The sequence below is a fragment of the Symphodus melops genome (assembly GCF_947650265.1).
Source record: "Symphodus melops genome assembly, chromosome: 2".
Taxonomy (NCBI): Eukaryota; Metazoa; Chordata; class Actinopteri; order Labriformes; family Labridae; genus Symphodus; species Symphodus melops.
The window spans coordinates 14,912,348-14,931,688 of NC_136692.1; the positions used below are offsets into that span (position 1 = coordinate 14,912,348).

General features: G+C 39.9%; 1 protein-coding gene across 1 annotated transcript; it reads right to left on the reverse strand.

Moving 5' to 3' along the window:
- Window positions 1-1,047: 1,047 nt before the first annotated feature.
- Window positions 1,048-16,634, reverse strand: pdgfaa (platelet-derived growth factor alpha polypeptide a). Its single transcript, XM_079333845.1, has 6 exons — window positions 15,985-16,634; window positions 15,582-15,678; window positions 11,675-11,782; window positions 10,093-10,286; window positions 3,249-3,375; window positions 1,048-2,632 (listed from the first exon to the last, which is right to left on the reverse strand). Exons 1-6 carry the CDS (start codon window positions 16,045-16,047, stop codon window positions 2,622-2,624), a joined length of 600 nt encoding a protein of 199 aa, XP_079189971.1. The 5' UTR covers window positions 16,048-16,634; the 3' UTR covers window positions 1,048-2,621.
- Between the last annotated feature and the right edge of the window lie 2,707 nt (window positions 16,635-19,341).

A 19,341-nucleotide genomic window follows, 5' to 3' on the forward strand; every position in this document is an offset into this window, starting at 1 on the left:
ACACACAACTGCTTTTAAGTTCTTTGTATCCACAAAAATTTTTTATGCACACTTTAAATGTTGAGTATTAAGCTTTGGATACAACTTCAGCACTTTCTGTTGCAATGATGCTTCATGCACAGTGTCTCCTTTGTGCGGCTCAAACAGAAACACTCAATTATGAACTTTCAGTATTTACACCGACTACCCACTCTGGTTAAAGTGTTGGCCAATGTCTACACACAGTTCACATCAGTGCTTCGAAGAGGAATATGCCAGAAAAGTGAGTTACGTAAAGAGAAGTCAAGCCTCGCTTAAGTCACCCGACTGTCTGTCTCGTCTGCTTTTCACCAACACGAACAACAAACATTTGTTTTGTCCTCTGTTTCTGTTGAATGCAGTCAGCTGTTGAACTGTGTCCTAAGAAGGGTTTAACGTCTGAAACATAAAGAGCTCTTTGAGGGTACAAGAACTGCGGTGTAATTGTCGAGACAGCAGGTTTGCAGGATGCCAGAAGGAGCTGGGTCACTCTGGTGGGTACATGTTTGGCTGCATGGCTTCAGGTTTGGATGAGAGAGGAACAACATCATGCGTTGACCAAAGAGACTAACCCTACAGTCTTCTCTTCATTTTGATATTCATTAATTGGCCTAACCCAAACCACAGTAGTTGTTACATAAGTTATACTGCAGCAGAATAAAGCAAAGTAATGGTTACCATGTTACTTACAACTTTTTCAGAGCTTTTGCATCTGAATAGTGATGGTATATTGTCAAGTCTCATTTGCTGAGAAAAGCTAAGGGATTCAGTTAAAAACTCTGGATTAAAGCTACTGAGTATAAGTCATTTTTGCAAGTATTTCAGGAAACACAAAATACTGATCCAGATGTTGAATATATGATATTTTTAAATTATTTTACTCGACAAGGTAATGAAAACAGATCACTATTGACATACTAATAACAATGTTTGTCAATTATGTAACATGAGAAAAATAAAATAATAAATGCGTCTGTGACTTAGGCTGTTTTATTTTGCCTAAGTCACATTGTCTTTTGACTTGGGCAAAATAAAACAGCCTAAGTCAAACACTTGACATAGGCCATTATATTAAAGGTGTATATCACATGATCTGTTTAACTGAGGTTATAGGCAATTTTACCAGAGGTGGCCAGCATCATAGGGAGTTGATTTAGGCAAAAAGAAAATGTGAGAGAAGGACTCTTACTTCTCAAATAAGTTGTATTTGTTGAGTGTATTGTACATATATTGATCCTTTTGGACATCAGAGAACTAAATGAAGCAAAAGTGCTCATTGACGCATGATGGTGTTTCATATTTATACACATCAGTTTAATGTCCCTGGTATCCAGAAACCCCCCCCAAACAGTTCATAGTAAAATGCTCGAAACATATTAATCAAATGCAAATCTTAATGCCCCTTTTCTTGCATATATAAGGAGAAACAGAAGTTTCAGAGAAAGAAAGAAAGAGAGAGAGATTTGTGTGAACAGCTGAAGGATGTGTGGTGTTTTGACATGAGGTCACCTTCTCCCCCACATCGCCCAGCATGTGCGAGTCATGAGATGAAGTCACCTCTGAGAACAGTTGCCTATCTTGGGTAAACTGTAATTTCCTCAGCTCCTGTTTGGAATAACATTTTTTTCTGTAACAAATCACCAGTCAGATGTTGATATTCCACAGTTTTCAGAGCACACACACACATACACACACACACACACACACACACACACACACACGCACACGCATGCACGCACGCAAGCACACACACGTGAGGTTTTATGCTTGTCTGTGTAATTCTCAGTTACAAATTCACAGGGGTTTTAGCCTCAGTATTACCATCCTCCAGATAATCTCTCTCTCTCTCTCTCTCTCACACACACACACACACACACACACACACACACACACACACACACACACACACACACACACAGAATCCTGCATGCTTTCCCTTCCAAATTAAGACTCTCTAACAAGCACTTTGTAAAAAAACATCTTTCTCCAAGGCATCTTTCACACTCATCTTGTTTTTTTCCATAAATAGTTTATTAGTATCACTAACATGCCAGGAGGGTATTGCCGTCCTTTTTTATGCAGATAACATACCAGAAGTAGAAAGAGACAGTCATAAAAAACGAGGGGTTATAAAATTAAGAAGCTATATGTGCGTGTGTGTGTGAGTGTTGTTCTGAGGGAGAATAAATCTTGGAGTAATAAAAAAATCTAATCCCAGTCATGGTTTCTAGTAAGGATTCCACCCAGTTATTAATCCGAGTCGCTGAGCCGTTTATACACTGACACAAGATACAGATAAAAAGTCCTTTGATATCCCAGAATGCACCTCATGTCCTCCACTGGTCTGCATTATCAGCATATGTGATGGAAAGTCTGTATCTTTCCTCTCCTCTCCAAAGTACAAAAGAGGTCCATGGCAGTCAGTGATCCTCCATGAAATCTCTCAAACATCTCAGGGTAAAATATACTCCCATCAAACGTTGCACAGTCACTGAGTGGCAGAGGTTGTCATGGAGATGTTAAGAGGCTGAAGGTGCTCCGTCTTTTTTTCTGATTCTGGTCATCCTCCTCCTTCTGTCCTCCGCTCTCCCATCTGTCTTTCTTCACCTAATGCCTGTTGAGAGAAGAGTCGAGGGTTGATTTCTGCTAACCTGCAGCTTTTCCCGTTGTGTCTTTTTTTTTATAAGCCTCAAAAAATAAAGGCTGAAAAAGTATGGATATAAATTTATAGCATTTTATACTTGATGTATATGTGAATACCAACTTTTACTTTGAAGTTGTAAATAAACATTTGAAACACACATTTTAACCAAAAGACTCACTTACATCATTTGTCCTCAAATAGCTGTTCCCATGATACATCAAAAGATATTTTAAGAAATGATCACATTTGTTTTTAGTGCTGCAAAGGCATAGTAAGTCAGAAAACTTTGGATACATGTGTTGAGTATGTGTGCCTGTGGGCGAGTATGTGTCTGTGTGTTTGTGTGTGTGTTGGGTGGGTGTTTTTCCCTGAGGGATGACTAATTGAAGAGAAAAGGAAATTGCACAGTAAATAGCTCAGATCTCTTATCAGCTCCTTTGGTGTCAACAGACACTTTGAGACAGGAGATTCACTTGATAAATGACTTAATACAAACACACACACACACACACACACACACACACACAGACAGACACACACACAGACACACACACACACACACAGACACACACAGCTGTAAAATTACCATTGTCTGTGTTTGAGTTTGGGTTGGTGTGGCGTTTGTTGGTGCACATGCACTCCAGATGATCCTCCAGCTTCACCTGCACCTCCTTCAGCTTGGGCCGCCGCCGCACATACTCTACCTTCGCAACCTGGAGAGACAGTCACATGCAGGGCTCATGAGAACTATTTTACTAATATATGATTCACCTTGCTAATGTTTAATGGTTTTCTTTAAATTTTTTGCTAAACATTATTCAGTCAAAGAGCATAATCAGGCTCAAATCAATCAGGATTTCTTAAAACCAGAAATGAAACAGCAAACCCAGTGGAAGAGAATAGGTAGGGTAATGGATAACTTCAAATCAAACAGATGCCTTCACCTGATGCGTTTTTCACCTTTACACTCCTCCATCGCCATGTTCTGTGTTGTCTACCACTTACACAGTCTTCTGTTTACATTTTTGAAACACATTAATTGAAATCACTTGCTTGTAAAATGTTTTATTAGTAGCAGTTGTCATTCCACAAACTTGAGGAGATATTCCTTTTGTTAAATGGCCAGGCCATTTTGACCTTTATTTGGCACGACATCTGAAGAGAGAAAGGAAACACTGGGAGGAGAGAGCCAGGAATGACATGAAACAAAGGGCTGTGGAGGTTGGATTCAAACCCACGTGCGGGACATAACTGAAGGCCATTTTTTCATTTGTACTGTTTTTTAAGTAACTTTAAGTTGTGAGTCTGCCCATTTTATCTCTCATTTAAAAAACAACAAATAAATAATAATAATAAAAAAACTGCTGGTGTGGATGAGAGACGGAAAGACAGGCTTACAGTGACAAAAGGAAGCAGGCCTTACTAAACAATCAATTACAGACTTTAACTTCCAAAACTGTTTGTTGGCATACAAGGATATTTGAAATAATCTCTCTGCTGAAAAACGCAACATTACATGAAAATATTTCCTTTTCAATTTCTTAATTTCTTATTCAGAAAGGGCAGCCATTATTTGATTGTAGCTGTGTCAAGGAACAGGTGGGTTTGCTCTTGTTTGGATGGATAAATTAAACATTTACTCTGCCAAAGAAAATTTTAATAGGCTGTAAATGAAGCATTATTTGTTTTGTGTGAACACACATTGCACTTGCTTGGATAGAAATCCATGAACATAAGTATCAACACAAGGTTACTGTAAACAGTGACACCCAAGTTGCTAATGCCAACAACCCAGGCATTGAGCCACCTCTGATTGCACAAGTCCCTGTGCTTCAAGTCTGAACAGACTCAGGGCAGCCAAGCACAAACATTAACAACCGCAACCCATGAGGTTCAGCTCAGGTGAGTAGCCAAGCTGCTAAAGCAACAATGGGCTAGAACTGAGCTTTCAGTAAAACAGGGCCAAAAGAAGTCTCTCTCAGAGGGCTACTTGTGTCAGTACTGGTTAAATACTGGACAGATCTACTACTGGAGTCTCCAGTTGTTGCTTTTGCCTTATTTTTTGGTTTAGAAGAATCAAGATACAAGATGTGAATAATAAGTTTCAATAGTAAGTTTCATATTTAGTTTGTTTTAAATGGGCCATGCAAGCTGTTTCTGTATTTTTTTTAAACAAATGTGATCTATTGGGACAGATTGCAGCTTCTTGTTGTCTTGCACTGCACCGAACAACAACAGTCCATTACGAACTTTTCAGCCATTCACTTGTCCAGTTACCAAAATATACTTAAACTCCTTAATTTGAAGTAATGCGCTTCAAAGATGACGGGGGTATTTATTTTTTCCTGAAGAGCGCAGGTCAAGAGCACAAGAGGTCACAGCCTGACATGACCGCAGCAGGGTTAAGATGTTAATGCTAATGTTATCTTTATATCTCTCTTCATGTCTCACACATGGACACAGCACTTAAACCTTAGTGCTGCCATTTCCCCTACAGCTGTGTGTGTGAATGCATCTTGCACTTGAGACCCCTCATCTTGAGACTTTATTTTTGATTTCCTTTATTTAAAGAAGAGAGACTAGTCCTTTCATCTCAGAGTGGGTGTATCAGCAGACCAAAGCACAGCAAATGAAAGTCTCCTTTTCTTTTTCAACCGTTTGCCTCTCAACCTCTGGCTACACACACACTCACATATTTCTATTCCTAATGCATTAAGTTTTACTCTTTTAATACTACATTCAATTGTTGTTACTATTGTTGTTGTTTTTTTCGTTGTATTTGGACGAGCATTTTGATTTGTTAACACTTCAAAATTCCTGAAAATAGTGATGGAAATCATTGGTCCTTATGTGAAATTGAAGGTGGTGTCTTTAATTCTGGTGGAAGTGTGTTGATATTTTGACCTCAATAGCCAAACTATTACACTGAATTTGTCACTGATGCTATTTTGTATGTGGCAAGGTGAAGCTGAAATTCACAAGAAGTAAATATTTAACACATGTAATGCAGACAGCACTGACAGCGGCGTTGGATTATGCACAATGCAACAGGACATCGAGCAGGACACTTTAAAAAAAAACTTAACAGCAATATTATACAATCTGAAGTGTCTAAATAACTAAGCTAGGCTAAATTTTCAGGGTGAGCTGCATGTGTGAACGTAAACCATATTAAGCCGTAAGCCATATTTTTCCCTCCGATTTAACTACCGTAAATTCCGGACTATAAGCCGCTACTTTTTTCTCACACTTCGAGCACTGCGGCTTCTACTCCGGTGCGGCTAATGCATGGATTTTTTATGGGGGACAATGAGCTTCTGCCGCAAAAACATTTGACTTCGTCACGTCGGATCTTAATATCAGTCATTTTGCGCTTCATGCACGCACCCTCATGATGGAAAACACACGGAGAAATACATATGATGCAGCTTTCAAGTTAAAGGTGATTGACCTGGCTGTCAAAGAAGCTAACAGAGCTGCTGCACGTTAAGATGACACTGACAGCGACAACAGAGACTGAGGAAGTGAGTAATGAAGTCATTCTGAGGCAGTGAATGGATGGACTTTTTCTTGTGAAATATATTACGGTCATCTTTTTCATCAGCCGTGTTACAGACACCGTCGGCTAGGCTTCGTATTGTAACGGTTCATGTTGTAAAGTCAGTAGTTGATAATGTGTTCATAATTCCGATTATGTGGAGAGTCAGTGAATGCACCAGCGAGAACGTGTTGAGTGGCTGTATGAGAGAACGCTGGGGGAGAGAGTTGGATTTTTACGACAAGTTATGTGTTGCTCTCTGCTGTAAACGGCGTGGTCATGGCCGACAGTGATCGGGTTATTAAGTTATTATTTGAACGCTCTCGTCGTCCTTTAACGTCCGTACGGACGCTACAGTTTTTGCGGATGTTACCGGTAGCCTACGTCTGTGTAAATAGCTCTTGTTATAGCGTGGACACCTGCGGCTTATAATCAAGTGCGGCTTATATATGTACAAATACATTTATTTACTTATTTTTAGCCGGTGCGGCTTATATCCAGGTGCGCTCAATAGTACGGAATTTACGGTAATTTTTTCGGCCAGCCCCCGAGTACATTTTCAGTGTGATGTCAAGGTGAGCAGATGTGAGAACTCACTGGGAAATATTCTGAAAAAATCACCTCGAGTCAAGAGAAAGGGGTTTATGCCATGCAACAGAAGTACGACCATAGACTGCATGCAAGCTACCCATGCAAAGTATGCGCAGATAAGAAAATGCAAGAACATTTACAGAGTGCGACAAAACAGCTTAAAGTTAGAGTTGGATATGTGATCCAGCATAAATGACAGAAACATAGTCTCCCCCCGCTGACTCACACCATCACTGCTGTGATATCTGCAGAGAAAACACCAATCAATGGCCTCCCTGGTTCCCTGAGCGTGCTCTGCCCCCGCCGTGCATCAACCCGCACTCAAGCGCTACCTGAGGTATTCGAAGTGATGTCATAAATCAAAAGGACAAACAAGACTCAAGGTTCATAAAGAGTTTTAGTGATGGCGATGACAACTGAGTTAGATGAAGGGTCTGAAAAGTGACGCCATGGTTGCTGTTATTCTGTTGACATGTTTGTCTTAGTCAGATTGAGCAAGTTAATGTTAGAAGTTTTCATATTGCTGAATGAGACATGAGGTAACGTGAAAAAAGTTGAAAGCATGAGCGGAGATCCCTGCCCTGGGGAGATGTTACTTTTCAAACGATGTTAGCTTTCCAGAATTTCCAACCCTGCCCTCAAGAGGAAGCCATTTTATGACTGTTAGACAAAGAGGAGAATGACAAGAAACTGGCAATTAATTGTTTAGGAATCACAGAGCTGCCGGCTGTATAGAAACACAGGATGTTTATGAACCCCAAAACAATATGGTAAACTAGCAGATCATAACTATATTCAACACATGCCCATATGAGCCCAATGACTATCCAAGTCCATCGATCATGTACGTAATTGTTGGCTCCCAGTGGCAAGATATATATTTAAACTTTGCAGTGAAGTAGTGTGGGTTATGGGAGTTGTAGTAGGCCTATCTTTTTTTATTGTATGGGACAGCTATAGAAAGGAAAGGTTGGAAGAAAGAGTGGAAGATTACTGCAAAGGGCCGAGGTCGGATTCCAAACCCACAGTTGGAGTACTGTGGACTATAGACTGGCACAGCAATGACTCCTAAAACCCGGAAGTGAGTTCGAATTTTCGTGCCATGAGTGAAATAAGGTCTGTGGTTAACACAAGCTTAAGAGATGTTGACATTTTGTTAGACGAGATAAACTACATTAGCTAAGACCCCCATTTGGGGATTTTAAAGTTTGTACGCGTACTTAAAAATGGCGGTTGCTAACAAGTGGCTAAATGAGACTACAGTGGTTGTCGGTGAATTAAACATCATCACGCCGGGAACTCTCTTACTAATCTTCCTCTCGTCATGTTTTTCAGTGCTCTTGCAAATATTAGGTTAATTAACAATTTCTTAAGCCATGGTTTCGCTAGCTTGTCAAATATGCTGATTAGATGAATGAAGCATATAACAGTTGTGACGTCAAAATCCACCGACCGTGGTGTAGTTCGCTTGTAGCTTTTTACTTCTCTCAGCGGCATTAACGTTTCAAACGTTATAAAAGTGATGTTCATAAAGATTATTGCGCTGAACAAAACAGCTACAGAAACATGTGTTTGCCACAGAGCTTATTTTCCATAATGATCCGAGATCCAACGCAACAATCCCATAGGCGAATTTCCGTCCAAATCCATGGCGAAGATTCTTCCAGGTTGGCTTGCAAAAATACGTCATCACTATTCCAGGCTATAGCCTCTGCATGTTATGCCACATAATTGATTCTAGCCATCTGGCGCCCCAGTGGACCTCATTGTTTAACATTCACCATTGCAAATTTAAAATCTAATTTGCAATTTATTCAAATTTAATTTTCAGGTAATGTGACTAGCCCCGTTTCCGCACAGCAGTCCGGTAGCCTACAGATCGGTTCAGTTCGGTATGGTTTGGTTCGGTATAGCCTGATTCCGTTTGCATTCCAATAGCCACCCGTGCCCTATTTGGTAGGCGGCGTGTGAGCCGGATACAGATAGCCACGTCAGCTACGTAATAGCGTCACATGAAAGCAGCTCAACGCGAACTAAAAAATTCACCAAAGGAGAATAACGCGACACAAACAAAACCAACACTCTTTATTACAAAACTCAATCCAGCTTTGTTTCAGAGAAGGCTGAGTGCCGCGAGGAGAAATACAGATATAAACAACTGGCAGGATTGTGTTTGCCGCTGTTACACAGGAAGTGACAATTCTTTCAACCAATCAATGGACTGCAGTGTTTAGCTCCACTTTTTAGGGTCAGCTCAATGTTCTTTGCACCCAAACAGAAGGGTCCCAAAAAATAGGGCGGTTGCCTACCGTTCGGTTATTTGGGAATCTTTCCCAGGATTAGTTTATGGAAATGCCACAAAATGCATGCCGTACCAAGATGAACCAAAACGAACCGCTTGGTGGAAGCGGGGCGAACTGTATAAGTTCAGCCTAGTATAATTTCATTTTGTGGTTCAATCGCGTATCTTAGATTTCTGTCCTGTATCCAGAATGCACACACAGAAACACACCCTCACAAACGGACACACACACTTTGGGTCAGCTCCCACTTGGCAGATTGTAACTGTGAACCAATCAGTTTTACTGAGTCTTATTTTCAGCTCTGGCAGAAATCAAAAGGAAGCTATTATGTTCTTAAAGGAACTCACTGCCAACATACACACACACACACACACACACACACACACACACACACACACACACACACACACACACACACACAAACTCATACACTGTCTGGCACACAACGGTAAGCGAGAGTAACAGTTTTTGGCAGGTTTATAGGGAATATCTATCCAGTAAATAGTGGTTGTGTGGTGGTTTGTTTATATTCTCTGTACCTTTAATAGCTTTTATGTGTGTATTAAGGTTTGTGGCCCCTTAAAGACAATTACCAAAGGCGTTTCATTAATGTTTATAGAGATCTTACTGGTGTTTACAGGGAGCATGCAATTGCTGACATGTTGAAAAAGTCAGAATTAAAGTGATGCCTCTTTTAAAGCCTACTTTCTGTTTTCTTTTCTTTTTAAATTTCACATTAGGGTTTTGATGCATTTATCCTTTAAAAAAATAATAATACATCTAAATAATAAAATGGGCTGTAAATAAATTAAATAAAAATAAAGTAAATTGCTAGTTAAAATTAAGTTTGTATAATACAATAATGAAAAACAATTGTAAGAACCTAGTCATAATGCTGTCATCCATCACCCATATTTCTTTCAAATGAAAAAAGTTCATCAAATGTTCATGCCTTAATTTAGAAATGATACCAGGAGAAAGGAAGTTTTGTTCCTTACCTTGACTGTGCGATGATACTTTCGGGCCGCCTGGCATCTCATGTTGCTTGTGTTGCAGCAGCCGGTGCAGCGTTTGACCTCCACACAGGGCGGCCAGATTATGAAGTTGGCTGATGTGGGATCCACCTGACTTCTAGGGATCTCGTAGATCGCTGTCCGTACTTTACACGATGCAGGTAAGGCCTCTTCCACCACTGTTCAGGGAACAAAAAGCTGGCTGGAAAAGCACTTTGACCAAAATATGTACTTTTAGTCTCTTAATTGTGAGTTAAGTTGGACTGATTTTACTTCAAAAAGTATATATTGATAAACAACACCGAAAGTAGGGTCATCAGGAGGTCCTAGGTCCTAAACTAAAAATATTATTTATGACTAAAATTGATTACATCTTAATATGTCTTGTTTAATGTTACTTATTACTGCATAGTGAAATCTACGGGTTCTGTTTCTATGCCAATCTTTCAACTTGAAAAAAACCCCCAAAACAACAAAAGACAACTACACATAAATAATAACTGGAGTTAAAAATGTGTTTACTGTTACTTTTACTGTTGATTATTGTTTGAGAGACTCTATTAAAAACTAAAAAGACATTAAAATGAATAGATAACTAAAAAGGATAATGAAAAAGGGCACTTATTAAGAAGTTGTATGGGTAAAGCTTCTTAGAGGAATTAATTCCTAATCTATTATTAATGAATATTTGAAGTGGAAATGCTATATAATGATATGCTAAGAGATTAAATAAATGCTGTGGAAGATAATAAATAAACAGTGTAGCACTGCACTGCATTAACTGTACTTGAATATGTATTGTGAGTGTAAATAATAATGCAAAAATATTATAGTGAATCTGGGGAAGAATCTCCAAGACCCCCTCCTGAGGTCTGGGCTGTGTCCTTAAAGGCCCAATGATGTCCAGATATCTATGCACATGACAGTATGGTCAGATCTAATCGTCAAGTCTCTGCTGAATACCTGTTTTGCATTTCATCATGCATATGGAAGAAGTATACTAGCAGATACAACTGCGATTCTAACGTTACTGAGAATTATTATAATTTTCTCCAAGGTCATGATGTCACTAGGGGGGTGGGGCAAAATCTTAAACTCGCCTTGGGCATCAAAATGGCTAGAGCTGGCCCTGTATCCAGTATGTATGTGCACAGACAGCTGTAATACATAAAGAGAGAAAAGGTGAGAAAGAGACGGTGGGGTCGATGTCGTTGGGCTCGACAGTTAACCTCAAGTTACTCACGCTGCTGCGTCAGTGGCCCGTGAATGTGCATAAGTGGATTAGTTAATGCTGATGGACACTCTACATAGCACCCACTGCCATCAATGTGTCAATGTGGTGTGACCTCGCTGTATTGGAAAAATCAGTTTGAGTAATCAGAGGAATACAAAAACACTATAAAAAGCTCAAGTCTATTAACCCCTTTATATCAAAACAAGTTGTGGCCTTGTTGACAGCCATTGTTTAACAGGTCTGAGTATTAATATTAATTTGAACATTTAGATAAGGGTTACTCTTTTTGAGACCTTGAATGTGTGTGTGTGTGTGTGTGTGTGTGTGCGTTACCTGTGCTCCTCCTGTTCCTGGTGTGTGTGTGTGCTTTTTTCAAGTCAGGAAAACGGTGAGAAAAGTCCTTGTGGTAGCTGTGTTTGGTCTCCTGGATCACCTCGTTCTCTGGATAAAGACAAAACATCACGTGTGCATTGAGACGTCACATGCTTTCATTGTAGAAAAAAAAAAACTAAACAAAACACTATTCATAAATATTCCCTGACTGCTGTCAAACAGAAAGAGACAAACTTCTTTGAAAGCGAGCACAGTTAAGAAGTTCTTAACATGGGAGCATAAATGTTTTAGTTTAAAGCATGCCTATTTTCTCATCATGCTTGATTGCTACATGTTTAAACTGAAATTCTGGCTTCAAAAAAGATAAAGAAAACCCCCCTAAAACCCCACAGAGAAGAAAGAAAGACAAGAAACAAAAAAACCCTGTTAGAAACCAAATTATATCCACATACAACGCCATGAAAGCTAACACTTCATTTTCAGGATAACCTGATACAGAGGTTAAATGAGAGCAAAGGAGGAAATATTTCTTTATCAGAACATCTTGACGACTGAGCAGCTGACCCATAACAGGATGTTTACGTGCAGCAGCAAGTTGTTTATTACTGACATCTCTATCTCTCCTGGTCAGAGGGCATCGCTTAACCAGGTTAATCTAACTTAGTTTTGATGTTTATATCTGTCAGTAGGTCAACCGGTTCACTGCATAAAAATGCAGTCAGTGAAAAACACAGCCAGTGACTGAATATATCAGTCACATTTTAAATCTAATTCATCAGGAGTTCACTTTGAGGTCACTCAGAGCTGAGAGATCTGGGATAAAAAGAGTCTTGTCCCTCCAGAAACTTGAAACATTTTTTGAAAGAACATATACTTATTGGTTCATTTTCTGTCTGAATGTGATGAGTACTGATGTAAGTCTCGTGCAGTTTTGGTTTGGATGTTGTGTTTGACTGATGGACTAAGTTTTGTAACCATATAAAACGACTCTGCCTTCAAATACAAGGTACAGATCATTTTGCCAACCATGGTGGTCAGACTTAAACTTTGTTCTGCTCCTTTTATTCTCATGTACAAGATTTTCTAAAGTGACTCTGCCATTTTGGGTCTGTATAAAAAACACCAGGTTTTTAACTATTTAAAAGCCAGGTCTGAGAGGCATGTGAATATTAGTATGTGGGAAATCTGATCCTTTTTATTGTTTTGTCATTTTATTGACGTGACATCACAGTTGACTTTTAACCATCATACTGCACCATAATGTTTTCTTCAACCTAACCATGAACTGTTCGGCCCTGTTTCCACCAAGCAGTCCGCGTGGTTCAGTACAGTTTGGTACAATAAAACCTGATCTTGCTCAAGTTTCCACAGACAAGCATATCCTTATTTGGGGCAATAATGGAGGACGTCCAGTTGAGGCCTGCACCTCCAAGGTCGTCTATAGAAGAGATAGACGACGGTGTTAGTTGCAATTCTTTTAAATTACTCTCGAAAGCCACAAGATATACACAAAGCATGCTTTGTCCTCTATTACTGCTGTCAATAGGGAAGTGATGATTCTTTTGACCAATCAACAGACTGCATTGGGTCTAACTACACCCTTTAATAACTGTTTGGAAAACTAGGCACCCCAAGAGAAGGATAGCAATAAATGAGAGGTTTTGGTTATTCCGGTAGCATGACAACTTTTGAAAGTGGAAATCCTAATAACAATAGAAACGCTAATAAATTTGTACCAAACTGAAACAGTAAAGAGTAGACCGGATCTATAGCACGACAGGACTGACCGGAACAAATAAAGACATTTTGAATTAAGTCTACTACAGGTTTATACTGGGCCTTTGTGTCTTTATGTGCAGATAATGAAATGTAAGAAATGTCACTCGAGCAAATTCAACATATCAAACATCTCAACACTCACCACTGCCAAACCACTGAATATCAAGAGACGAATTAAGTCCATAAATTTGAAGTCTGTCTAGTGTGTGCTTAATTGTGTGTCTCTGTGTGTGTTTGTTCAAGAGAAGGGAAACAGAGGAGATCAACTACCGGAATCAACTACCGGAAATCATCATCAATGATGTCTCAGCAGGATTGTTTTATTCTAAATACACCTCACAGACCTCTGGGTTTGTGTGTGTGCAAACAGTCTCACACACACACACACACACACACACACACACACGCCTACCTCTATACACAATGCTACTTTTTGTGCGTCTTAAAACACAACAGAGTCCACCTTCTCTCTTTCTCTCTGTGTCTCTTCGCCCTGACATGCAGGAATTTGAGCATGAATTATACATAGCAACACAGCAGCCTTCTAGCGGGCCCGGCTCTCAAACCAATAATGGGCGGCATGACAAGAGCATAATGAAGTGAGCCACTTGACCCCCACCAAGCCAGGGAGCCATCACACTCGACATTTGCATTTCAATGATGCCAGGATTAATGGTGGCACTGCTTGGAGCTGTGGACTTTAAAAAATGATTCAACCATTTTTCAAGGCCAACGAGAAGTTCAGAGCAGAGGGAAGTTTGTGTGGCAGGAATTTAGAGTCTGACTTGGGGCATGAATGCAATGAAGCCTGTTTTATGCCACAGTTATTTCCTCCTGCCTCACCTTAATGATTTAGGCTGCTATGATTTATTATCTGGATAATGAGAACTGGCAAACTTCTGTGTTTACTGAAGCTTAATATTGGTGTCATTAAGAGTTGCAGACAATTAAATTAAATCCCCCCCCCCCCCCCCCCCCCCCCCCACACACACACACACACCAATGATGAAATGTTTGTGAACTCAAAATTCTTTGATTTGTTTTTGAGGTTTTCTTAAATCGTAAGGTGATTTTGGTTTTCTCTTAATGTTTGCTCTGAAAAGTATTGACCAAACATGTTTGCAGTTAGCTTTTGCTGGACACTGCAGGAAAAAAGTCCATGGAGAGAAAAAGTTGTAAAACATGGGCATGGATGTTGTCTAACATTTCAAGTGAAAGGTTGTTAGTCAGTTGTTAGGTTGCAAACTCCAGTGAATACAGCAGCAGACGTTTGGTGACAGAGGAAAGCACTTTGGCCAATTGCCTTAAAGGGTTAAAACTAATATATAATAGGTCTTGGCATTCTGACTTTAAGGCCTTCATATGAGTCAAGAACACTAAATCGGTTTCCATGATATGCAGCTGAAATGACCATTCAGACATGATGTAAAATTGTAATTTTTCTTGACTTGATAAAACTTCTCAAGAACAAACCACATTTAACTAATGGTACATTTACATTGTACACATTTCAATAATGTGGCATGACCAGTAATGCAGTAAACAGTGAAAACTTAATGAAATTGGTGGAAGGCCCTTTCAAACAACCATTTGCTAACCAACCGCTTATTTCTAGTGAACTACTGATAAGCATAATGTTAACTCTGTCTCAGAGTTCATGGAGTGTGTGAAGCGCAAGACTTCCTGCTTGTCTCATAGCAACATCCAGTGAGGCATTCCAGTAATGAGACAAGAGGACAGCATCCTCTTACTGTGCATTGAACCAGATGCAACTAATGCTTCATTCAGAGTCTTTCATGGCACAGACAGGGAGGGAGCAGCAGACAGGCCCATGTAGGCCTTGCATGGCTTTTATTTGTCAAAGCTAACTTTGTGATCAGTCAGTACAAAATTTGTGGAGGCAGCACAACATTTGTCCAGAAATTGCAAGTATAAAAGTGACAATATATGGTTTCTAAAAATGGAAGTTAACATACACTTCATCCCCTCAACACACTTCAACGGCTTAGAAGCTGCATTTTCTTCATTGTCGGATCATAGCACAAATGAAATATATTTTTTCTCGAGAAATAACCTCATTTTCACTAATCCCCGGCATGTAAGAGTTGTATCATATGAAGTGCTTTACCTACGGATTCTATCTCTAGCAGCCGCTGGAGGTCACTGATGCTGCGTATCTCGCTACGGGAGAGTCGCTCCAGCAGCTCCCGGGGGAGAGGAGACTCCTGTGGAAATAAATTCAGACTATGAGTTGTTTTATGAGACACCAAGCTGCAATCGAGTGTGTGGAATATGCACAAAAACATCCAAGTATTCCCGATTTAGAAAGTCATAGATACCAACTTTCTCGCATTATTCTACAAAGACGGTCTACCTGCACCCAAAGAAAGACGCTGGTGCGTAATTATAGCTAAAGTTAAATTAAATATTGCATGTTTCTGCTACATGCAAAGAGATTACTGCAGCAGTTGCAGTAATTCTCTTTGCATGCAGCAGCAACATCAAGCACAGCGTACTATCTAGCGGCTTACCTCAGCAGCGGTGCGTAACAGGCAGAGACAGCCGGCGAGGAGGTGGTACACGGCAGCTCTCATCTCCTCTCAGATCCACTGCATCGGCACCAGGGCGAGTCGGAGGTCCACTGCAGGAGCCGGGCTGTCGCTCCCTGTTCTCGGGAGCCCACAAACATCCCTCGGTAAAACTCAGGTCACCACAAAGATTTCGATTAAAGTACACAGGATGATGTTCAAATTGATGAGACGCGCCTCTTCTTTTCTACTCCTGCTATTGGTGAAAGTCACTTAGTGGGTTTCTAAATAACCAGAGGTCAGCGCAAGAGCAGTCGGAATTATGCAGAAAAAGTTCATCAAACAGTCAAAATGAATGAAGAACATGACGACGTCCTGTAGCTCGTATAGGCATCAGAAGAACAGGTGTCCGAATAAAAGTTGTAACCTTTCTTTGTCATTCACACGCCCCGCAATATCCATCATTTTGTTCTTGTTATAATCCTGTTAAAGTCCCGTTGGTTCGTCCTGCAGCTGTTTGGTATCTTACTCTTTGGCTTGTTAATCGATATGTCCTGAGTTCATTGATGAAATAGTATCAATGTATGAAAGAAGGCAAACATAGAAATAAAGCAACTCTCCGCCTGCAGCCCATAGGGTGTCAGTTTCTGTGATCTCCTGGGTGAATGAAGTCGGGATGCTTTTGGTCACAGGATATAGCTGTGCGCGCACCCGTGCCACTAAACTTGGAGCGCGCACGCGGCTATAGCCACTGTGGCGAATTGTAGGAGGTCTAACCACAGTAAAGAAGCATTTATGTCTGAGAATCGCTGAAATAAGTCACATTTATCACGCCTTGAAGGAACACAGCTTTTATTGTCGACAGAAGTCTGAAATTAACTGAGACAAATTCAGCTGATGCCTGCTTATTCTGAATGTTGCTTTAAATGATCTTCAAATACTTACAAGTATACAATACAAGTGCATTTTTACTTTACATTTGTTTTCCTATGTTACAGGGATTTGTGAATTTAGCATAGTGGTAGCAATATTCAGGGCAATCTTTGATTTTCTATTAAGACTTAGCCACTTTGATAAATGTAGTCAAAGGGCTAAGTGTGCCTGTGTATGCATGTGTGTTTAAAATATATGAGTAAGTAAGATGGATTAATCAGTGACTGTATGAGTGTTTAATTGCTGTGTAATAACATTCATTATAGTTCAGATCAGAGAAAGGATCACTGACTCTTGTTGCCTTGTGGTTATTTTGTATGAAAAGATTAGACGATGACTATATTGGACATTATAGTGCATAAATTGGTTTTTACTGTATTAACAGCACTCTGGGTATCTCTTAGCCTAAGTATCATCAAAACAGATGTGTGAAAAAAAAATGCTATTCACCCTCAGAACAGTTTTGACCAAAAACTGAACCAGGCTATCAACTATGGCTATGTTTATTTCCTCTTGTGATTTATTCTTATCATTATAATTAGGAATGTATATAGTACTTAATTATATCTTTAACAAGGGCTGCAAGTACAGCTGAACAGGCACTTGAACTTATGTGCATTTCGGGATGTGGCGTAGCCACAGATTGTGTGGCAGCTGCATTGTCTTCATGAAGCAAAGAATAGTCCAACAGGTTATAGATTGGCATTTTGGAAACACTGAATCAACTAAGTCAAGTCTCACAAGGCTTATTGTATATATTTCCAGTAGTTGGCACTACATTATTGGCATGTAGATATGTGTAGCAGGTGATGTATGACTCAGTTTGGACCCATTTAGTTTTGAGTTACAGCAGAGTTCTGTTCCACGGCGAGCCCTGTTTTGACCTTTAAATGAAAATGGCGGATTCCCTGTTCACTTTACGATATTGCTTCCAAGAGGGTTTTTTAGTAGACATATAAAATGTGTCACTGTCTCACTGGGCTCATGTGTCCCAAGTTTCATGGCTGTACAATCATTTTAAGCTACTCAAAAAATGACTTCCTGTTTCATCACAAGCAATGTGTGGCCATGGCAGCAGCATTAGGCAGACCTTTGAGCTTTTCGAGGTATTATGTGGATAGTCTCACTATTACAAACCAATTTTGAGGGAGACATGATAAACCTGTAAGACGTGCCTGTTTGTTTGAGTAAAAAACAGTTTCCGAGTTATGGTGAAACATCAAAAGATCAGGAGCGACCATAGCCATATACCCTTTGAGTTTTAAAGGAAATTGCTGAGGGAATGTGAAAGACTTCCAGAGCTAAAGCTTCACAAAGCAGCGCTGGAATCTGGAAATCCAGCCTCAAGCATTCAAACATGCACATACACATTTAGTCTCCCTTGGTCTGTCTTAATTTCCCCATGTACATATACACACACAGAGTGATTAAACCATGTTATTTTTTAATCTCAACAACACACACAAAGGGATCTCAACAATGTTAATCTTTAGAAAAAAATTGCAGAGATAAGACAGTTGTGGGTCCCTGGCTGTCTGTATCAAAAACACCATGAAAGCCAATTTAGCCTGACAGAGGCTGATACCATCAGAAATCCACCTCTGTCTGCCTCCACCTTTCTTAAATGGCTTCAGTTCACCCTACACACACACACACACACACACACACACACACACACACACACACACACACATACACACACACACACACATGCACAAACACAGACATAGACAAAGAACAGGGTAGATGGATGGATGGATGGATGGACGGACGGACGGACGGACGGACGGACGGACGGACGGACGGACGGACGGACAGACGGACAGACAGACAGACAGACAGCCAGACAGACAGACAGACAGACAGACAGACAGACAGACAGATAGACAGACAGATAGATAGATAGATAGATAGATAGATAGATAGATAGATAGATAGATAGATAGATAGATAGATAGATAGATAGATAGATAGATAGATAGATGATGTACCATCAGTTAAATGTGGTTTGTTCTTGAGTTGGAAAAAAGCCGAATTTCAGGCACATTGTTATTTAAGATACAACAAATAAAAGCAGTGTGGTATAGTTTACCATCAGCCAACAGGGCCATTTACTTGCAATAACTACTTATTTGTGCATAAAGGACTTTAAAGCTATAAAAACCTTTTGTTGGTAAACTTGTCCTATAAATGCTAATGTCAGCTTTCTTTAAAGTCTCTTCCCGCTTCTTCGTAAATTGAGTAGATAGTTTTTCAAATACATTTAATAAAACCTTTTTTCACTTTTACAGTTCTTTTTTTAGAAGCAGAAACATCCAAATTAAGTACAAACCAAAAACAGTTTTGGATATATTGTGCAGCAGCACTTCAGAAAAGTTTGGCACGCAAATGCAACTGCTCTCCCATGGGAAAAGAGAATGGCACCAA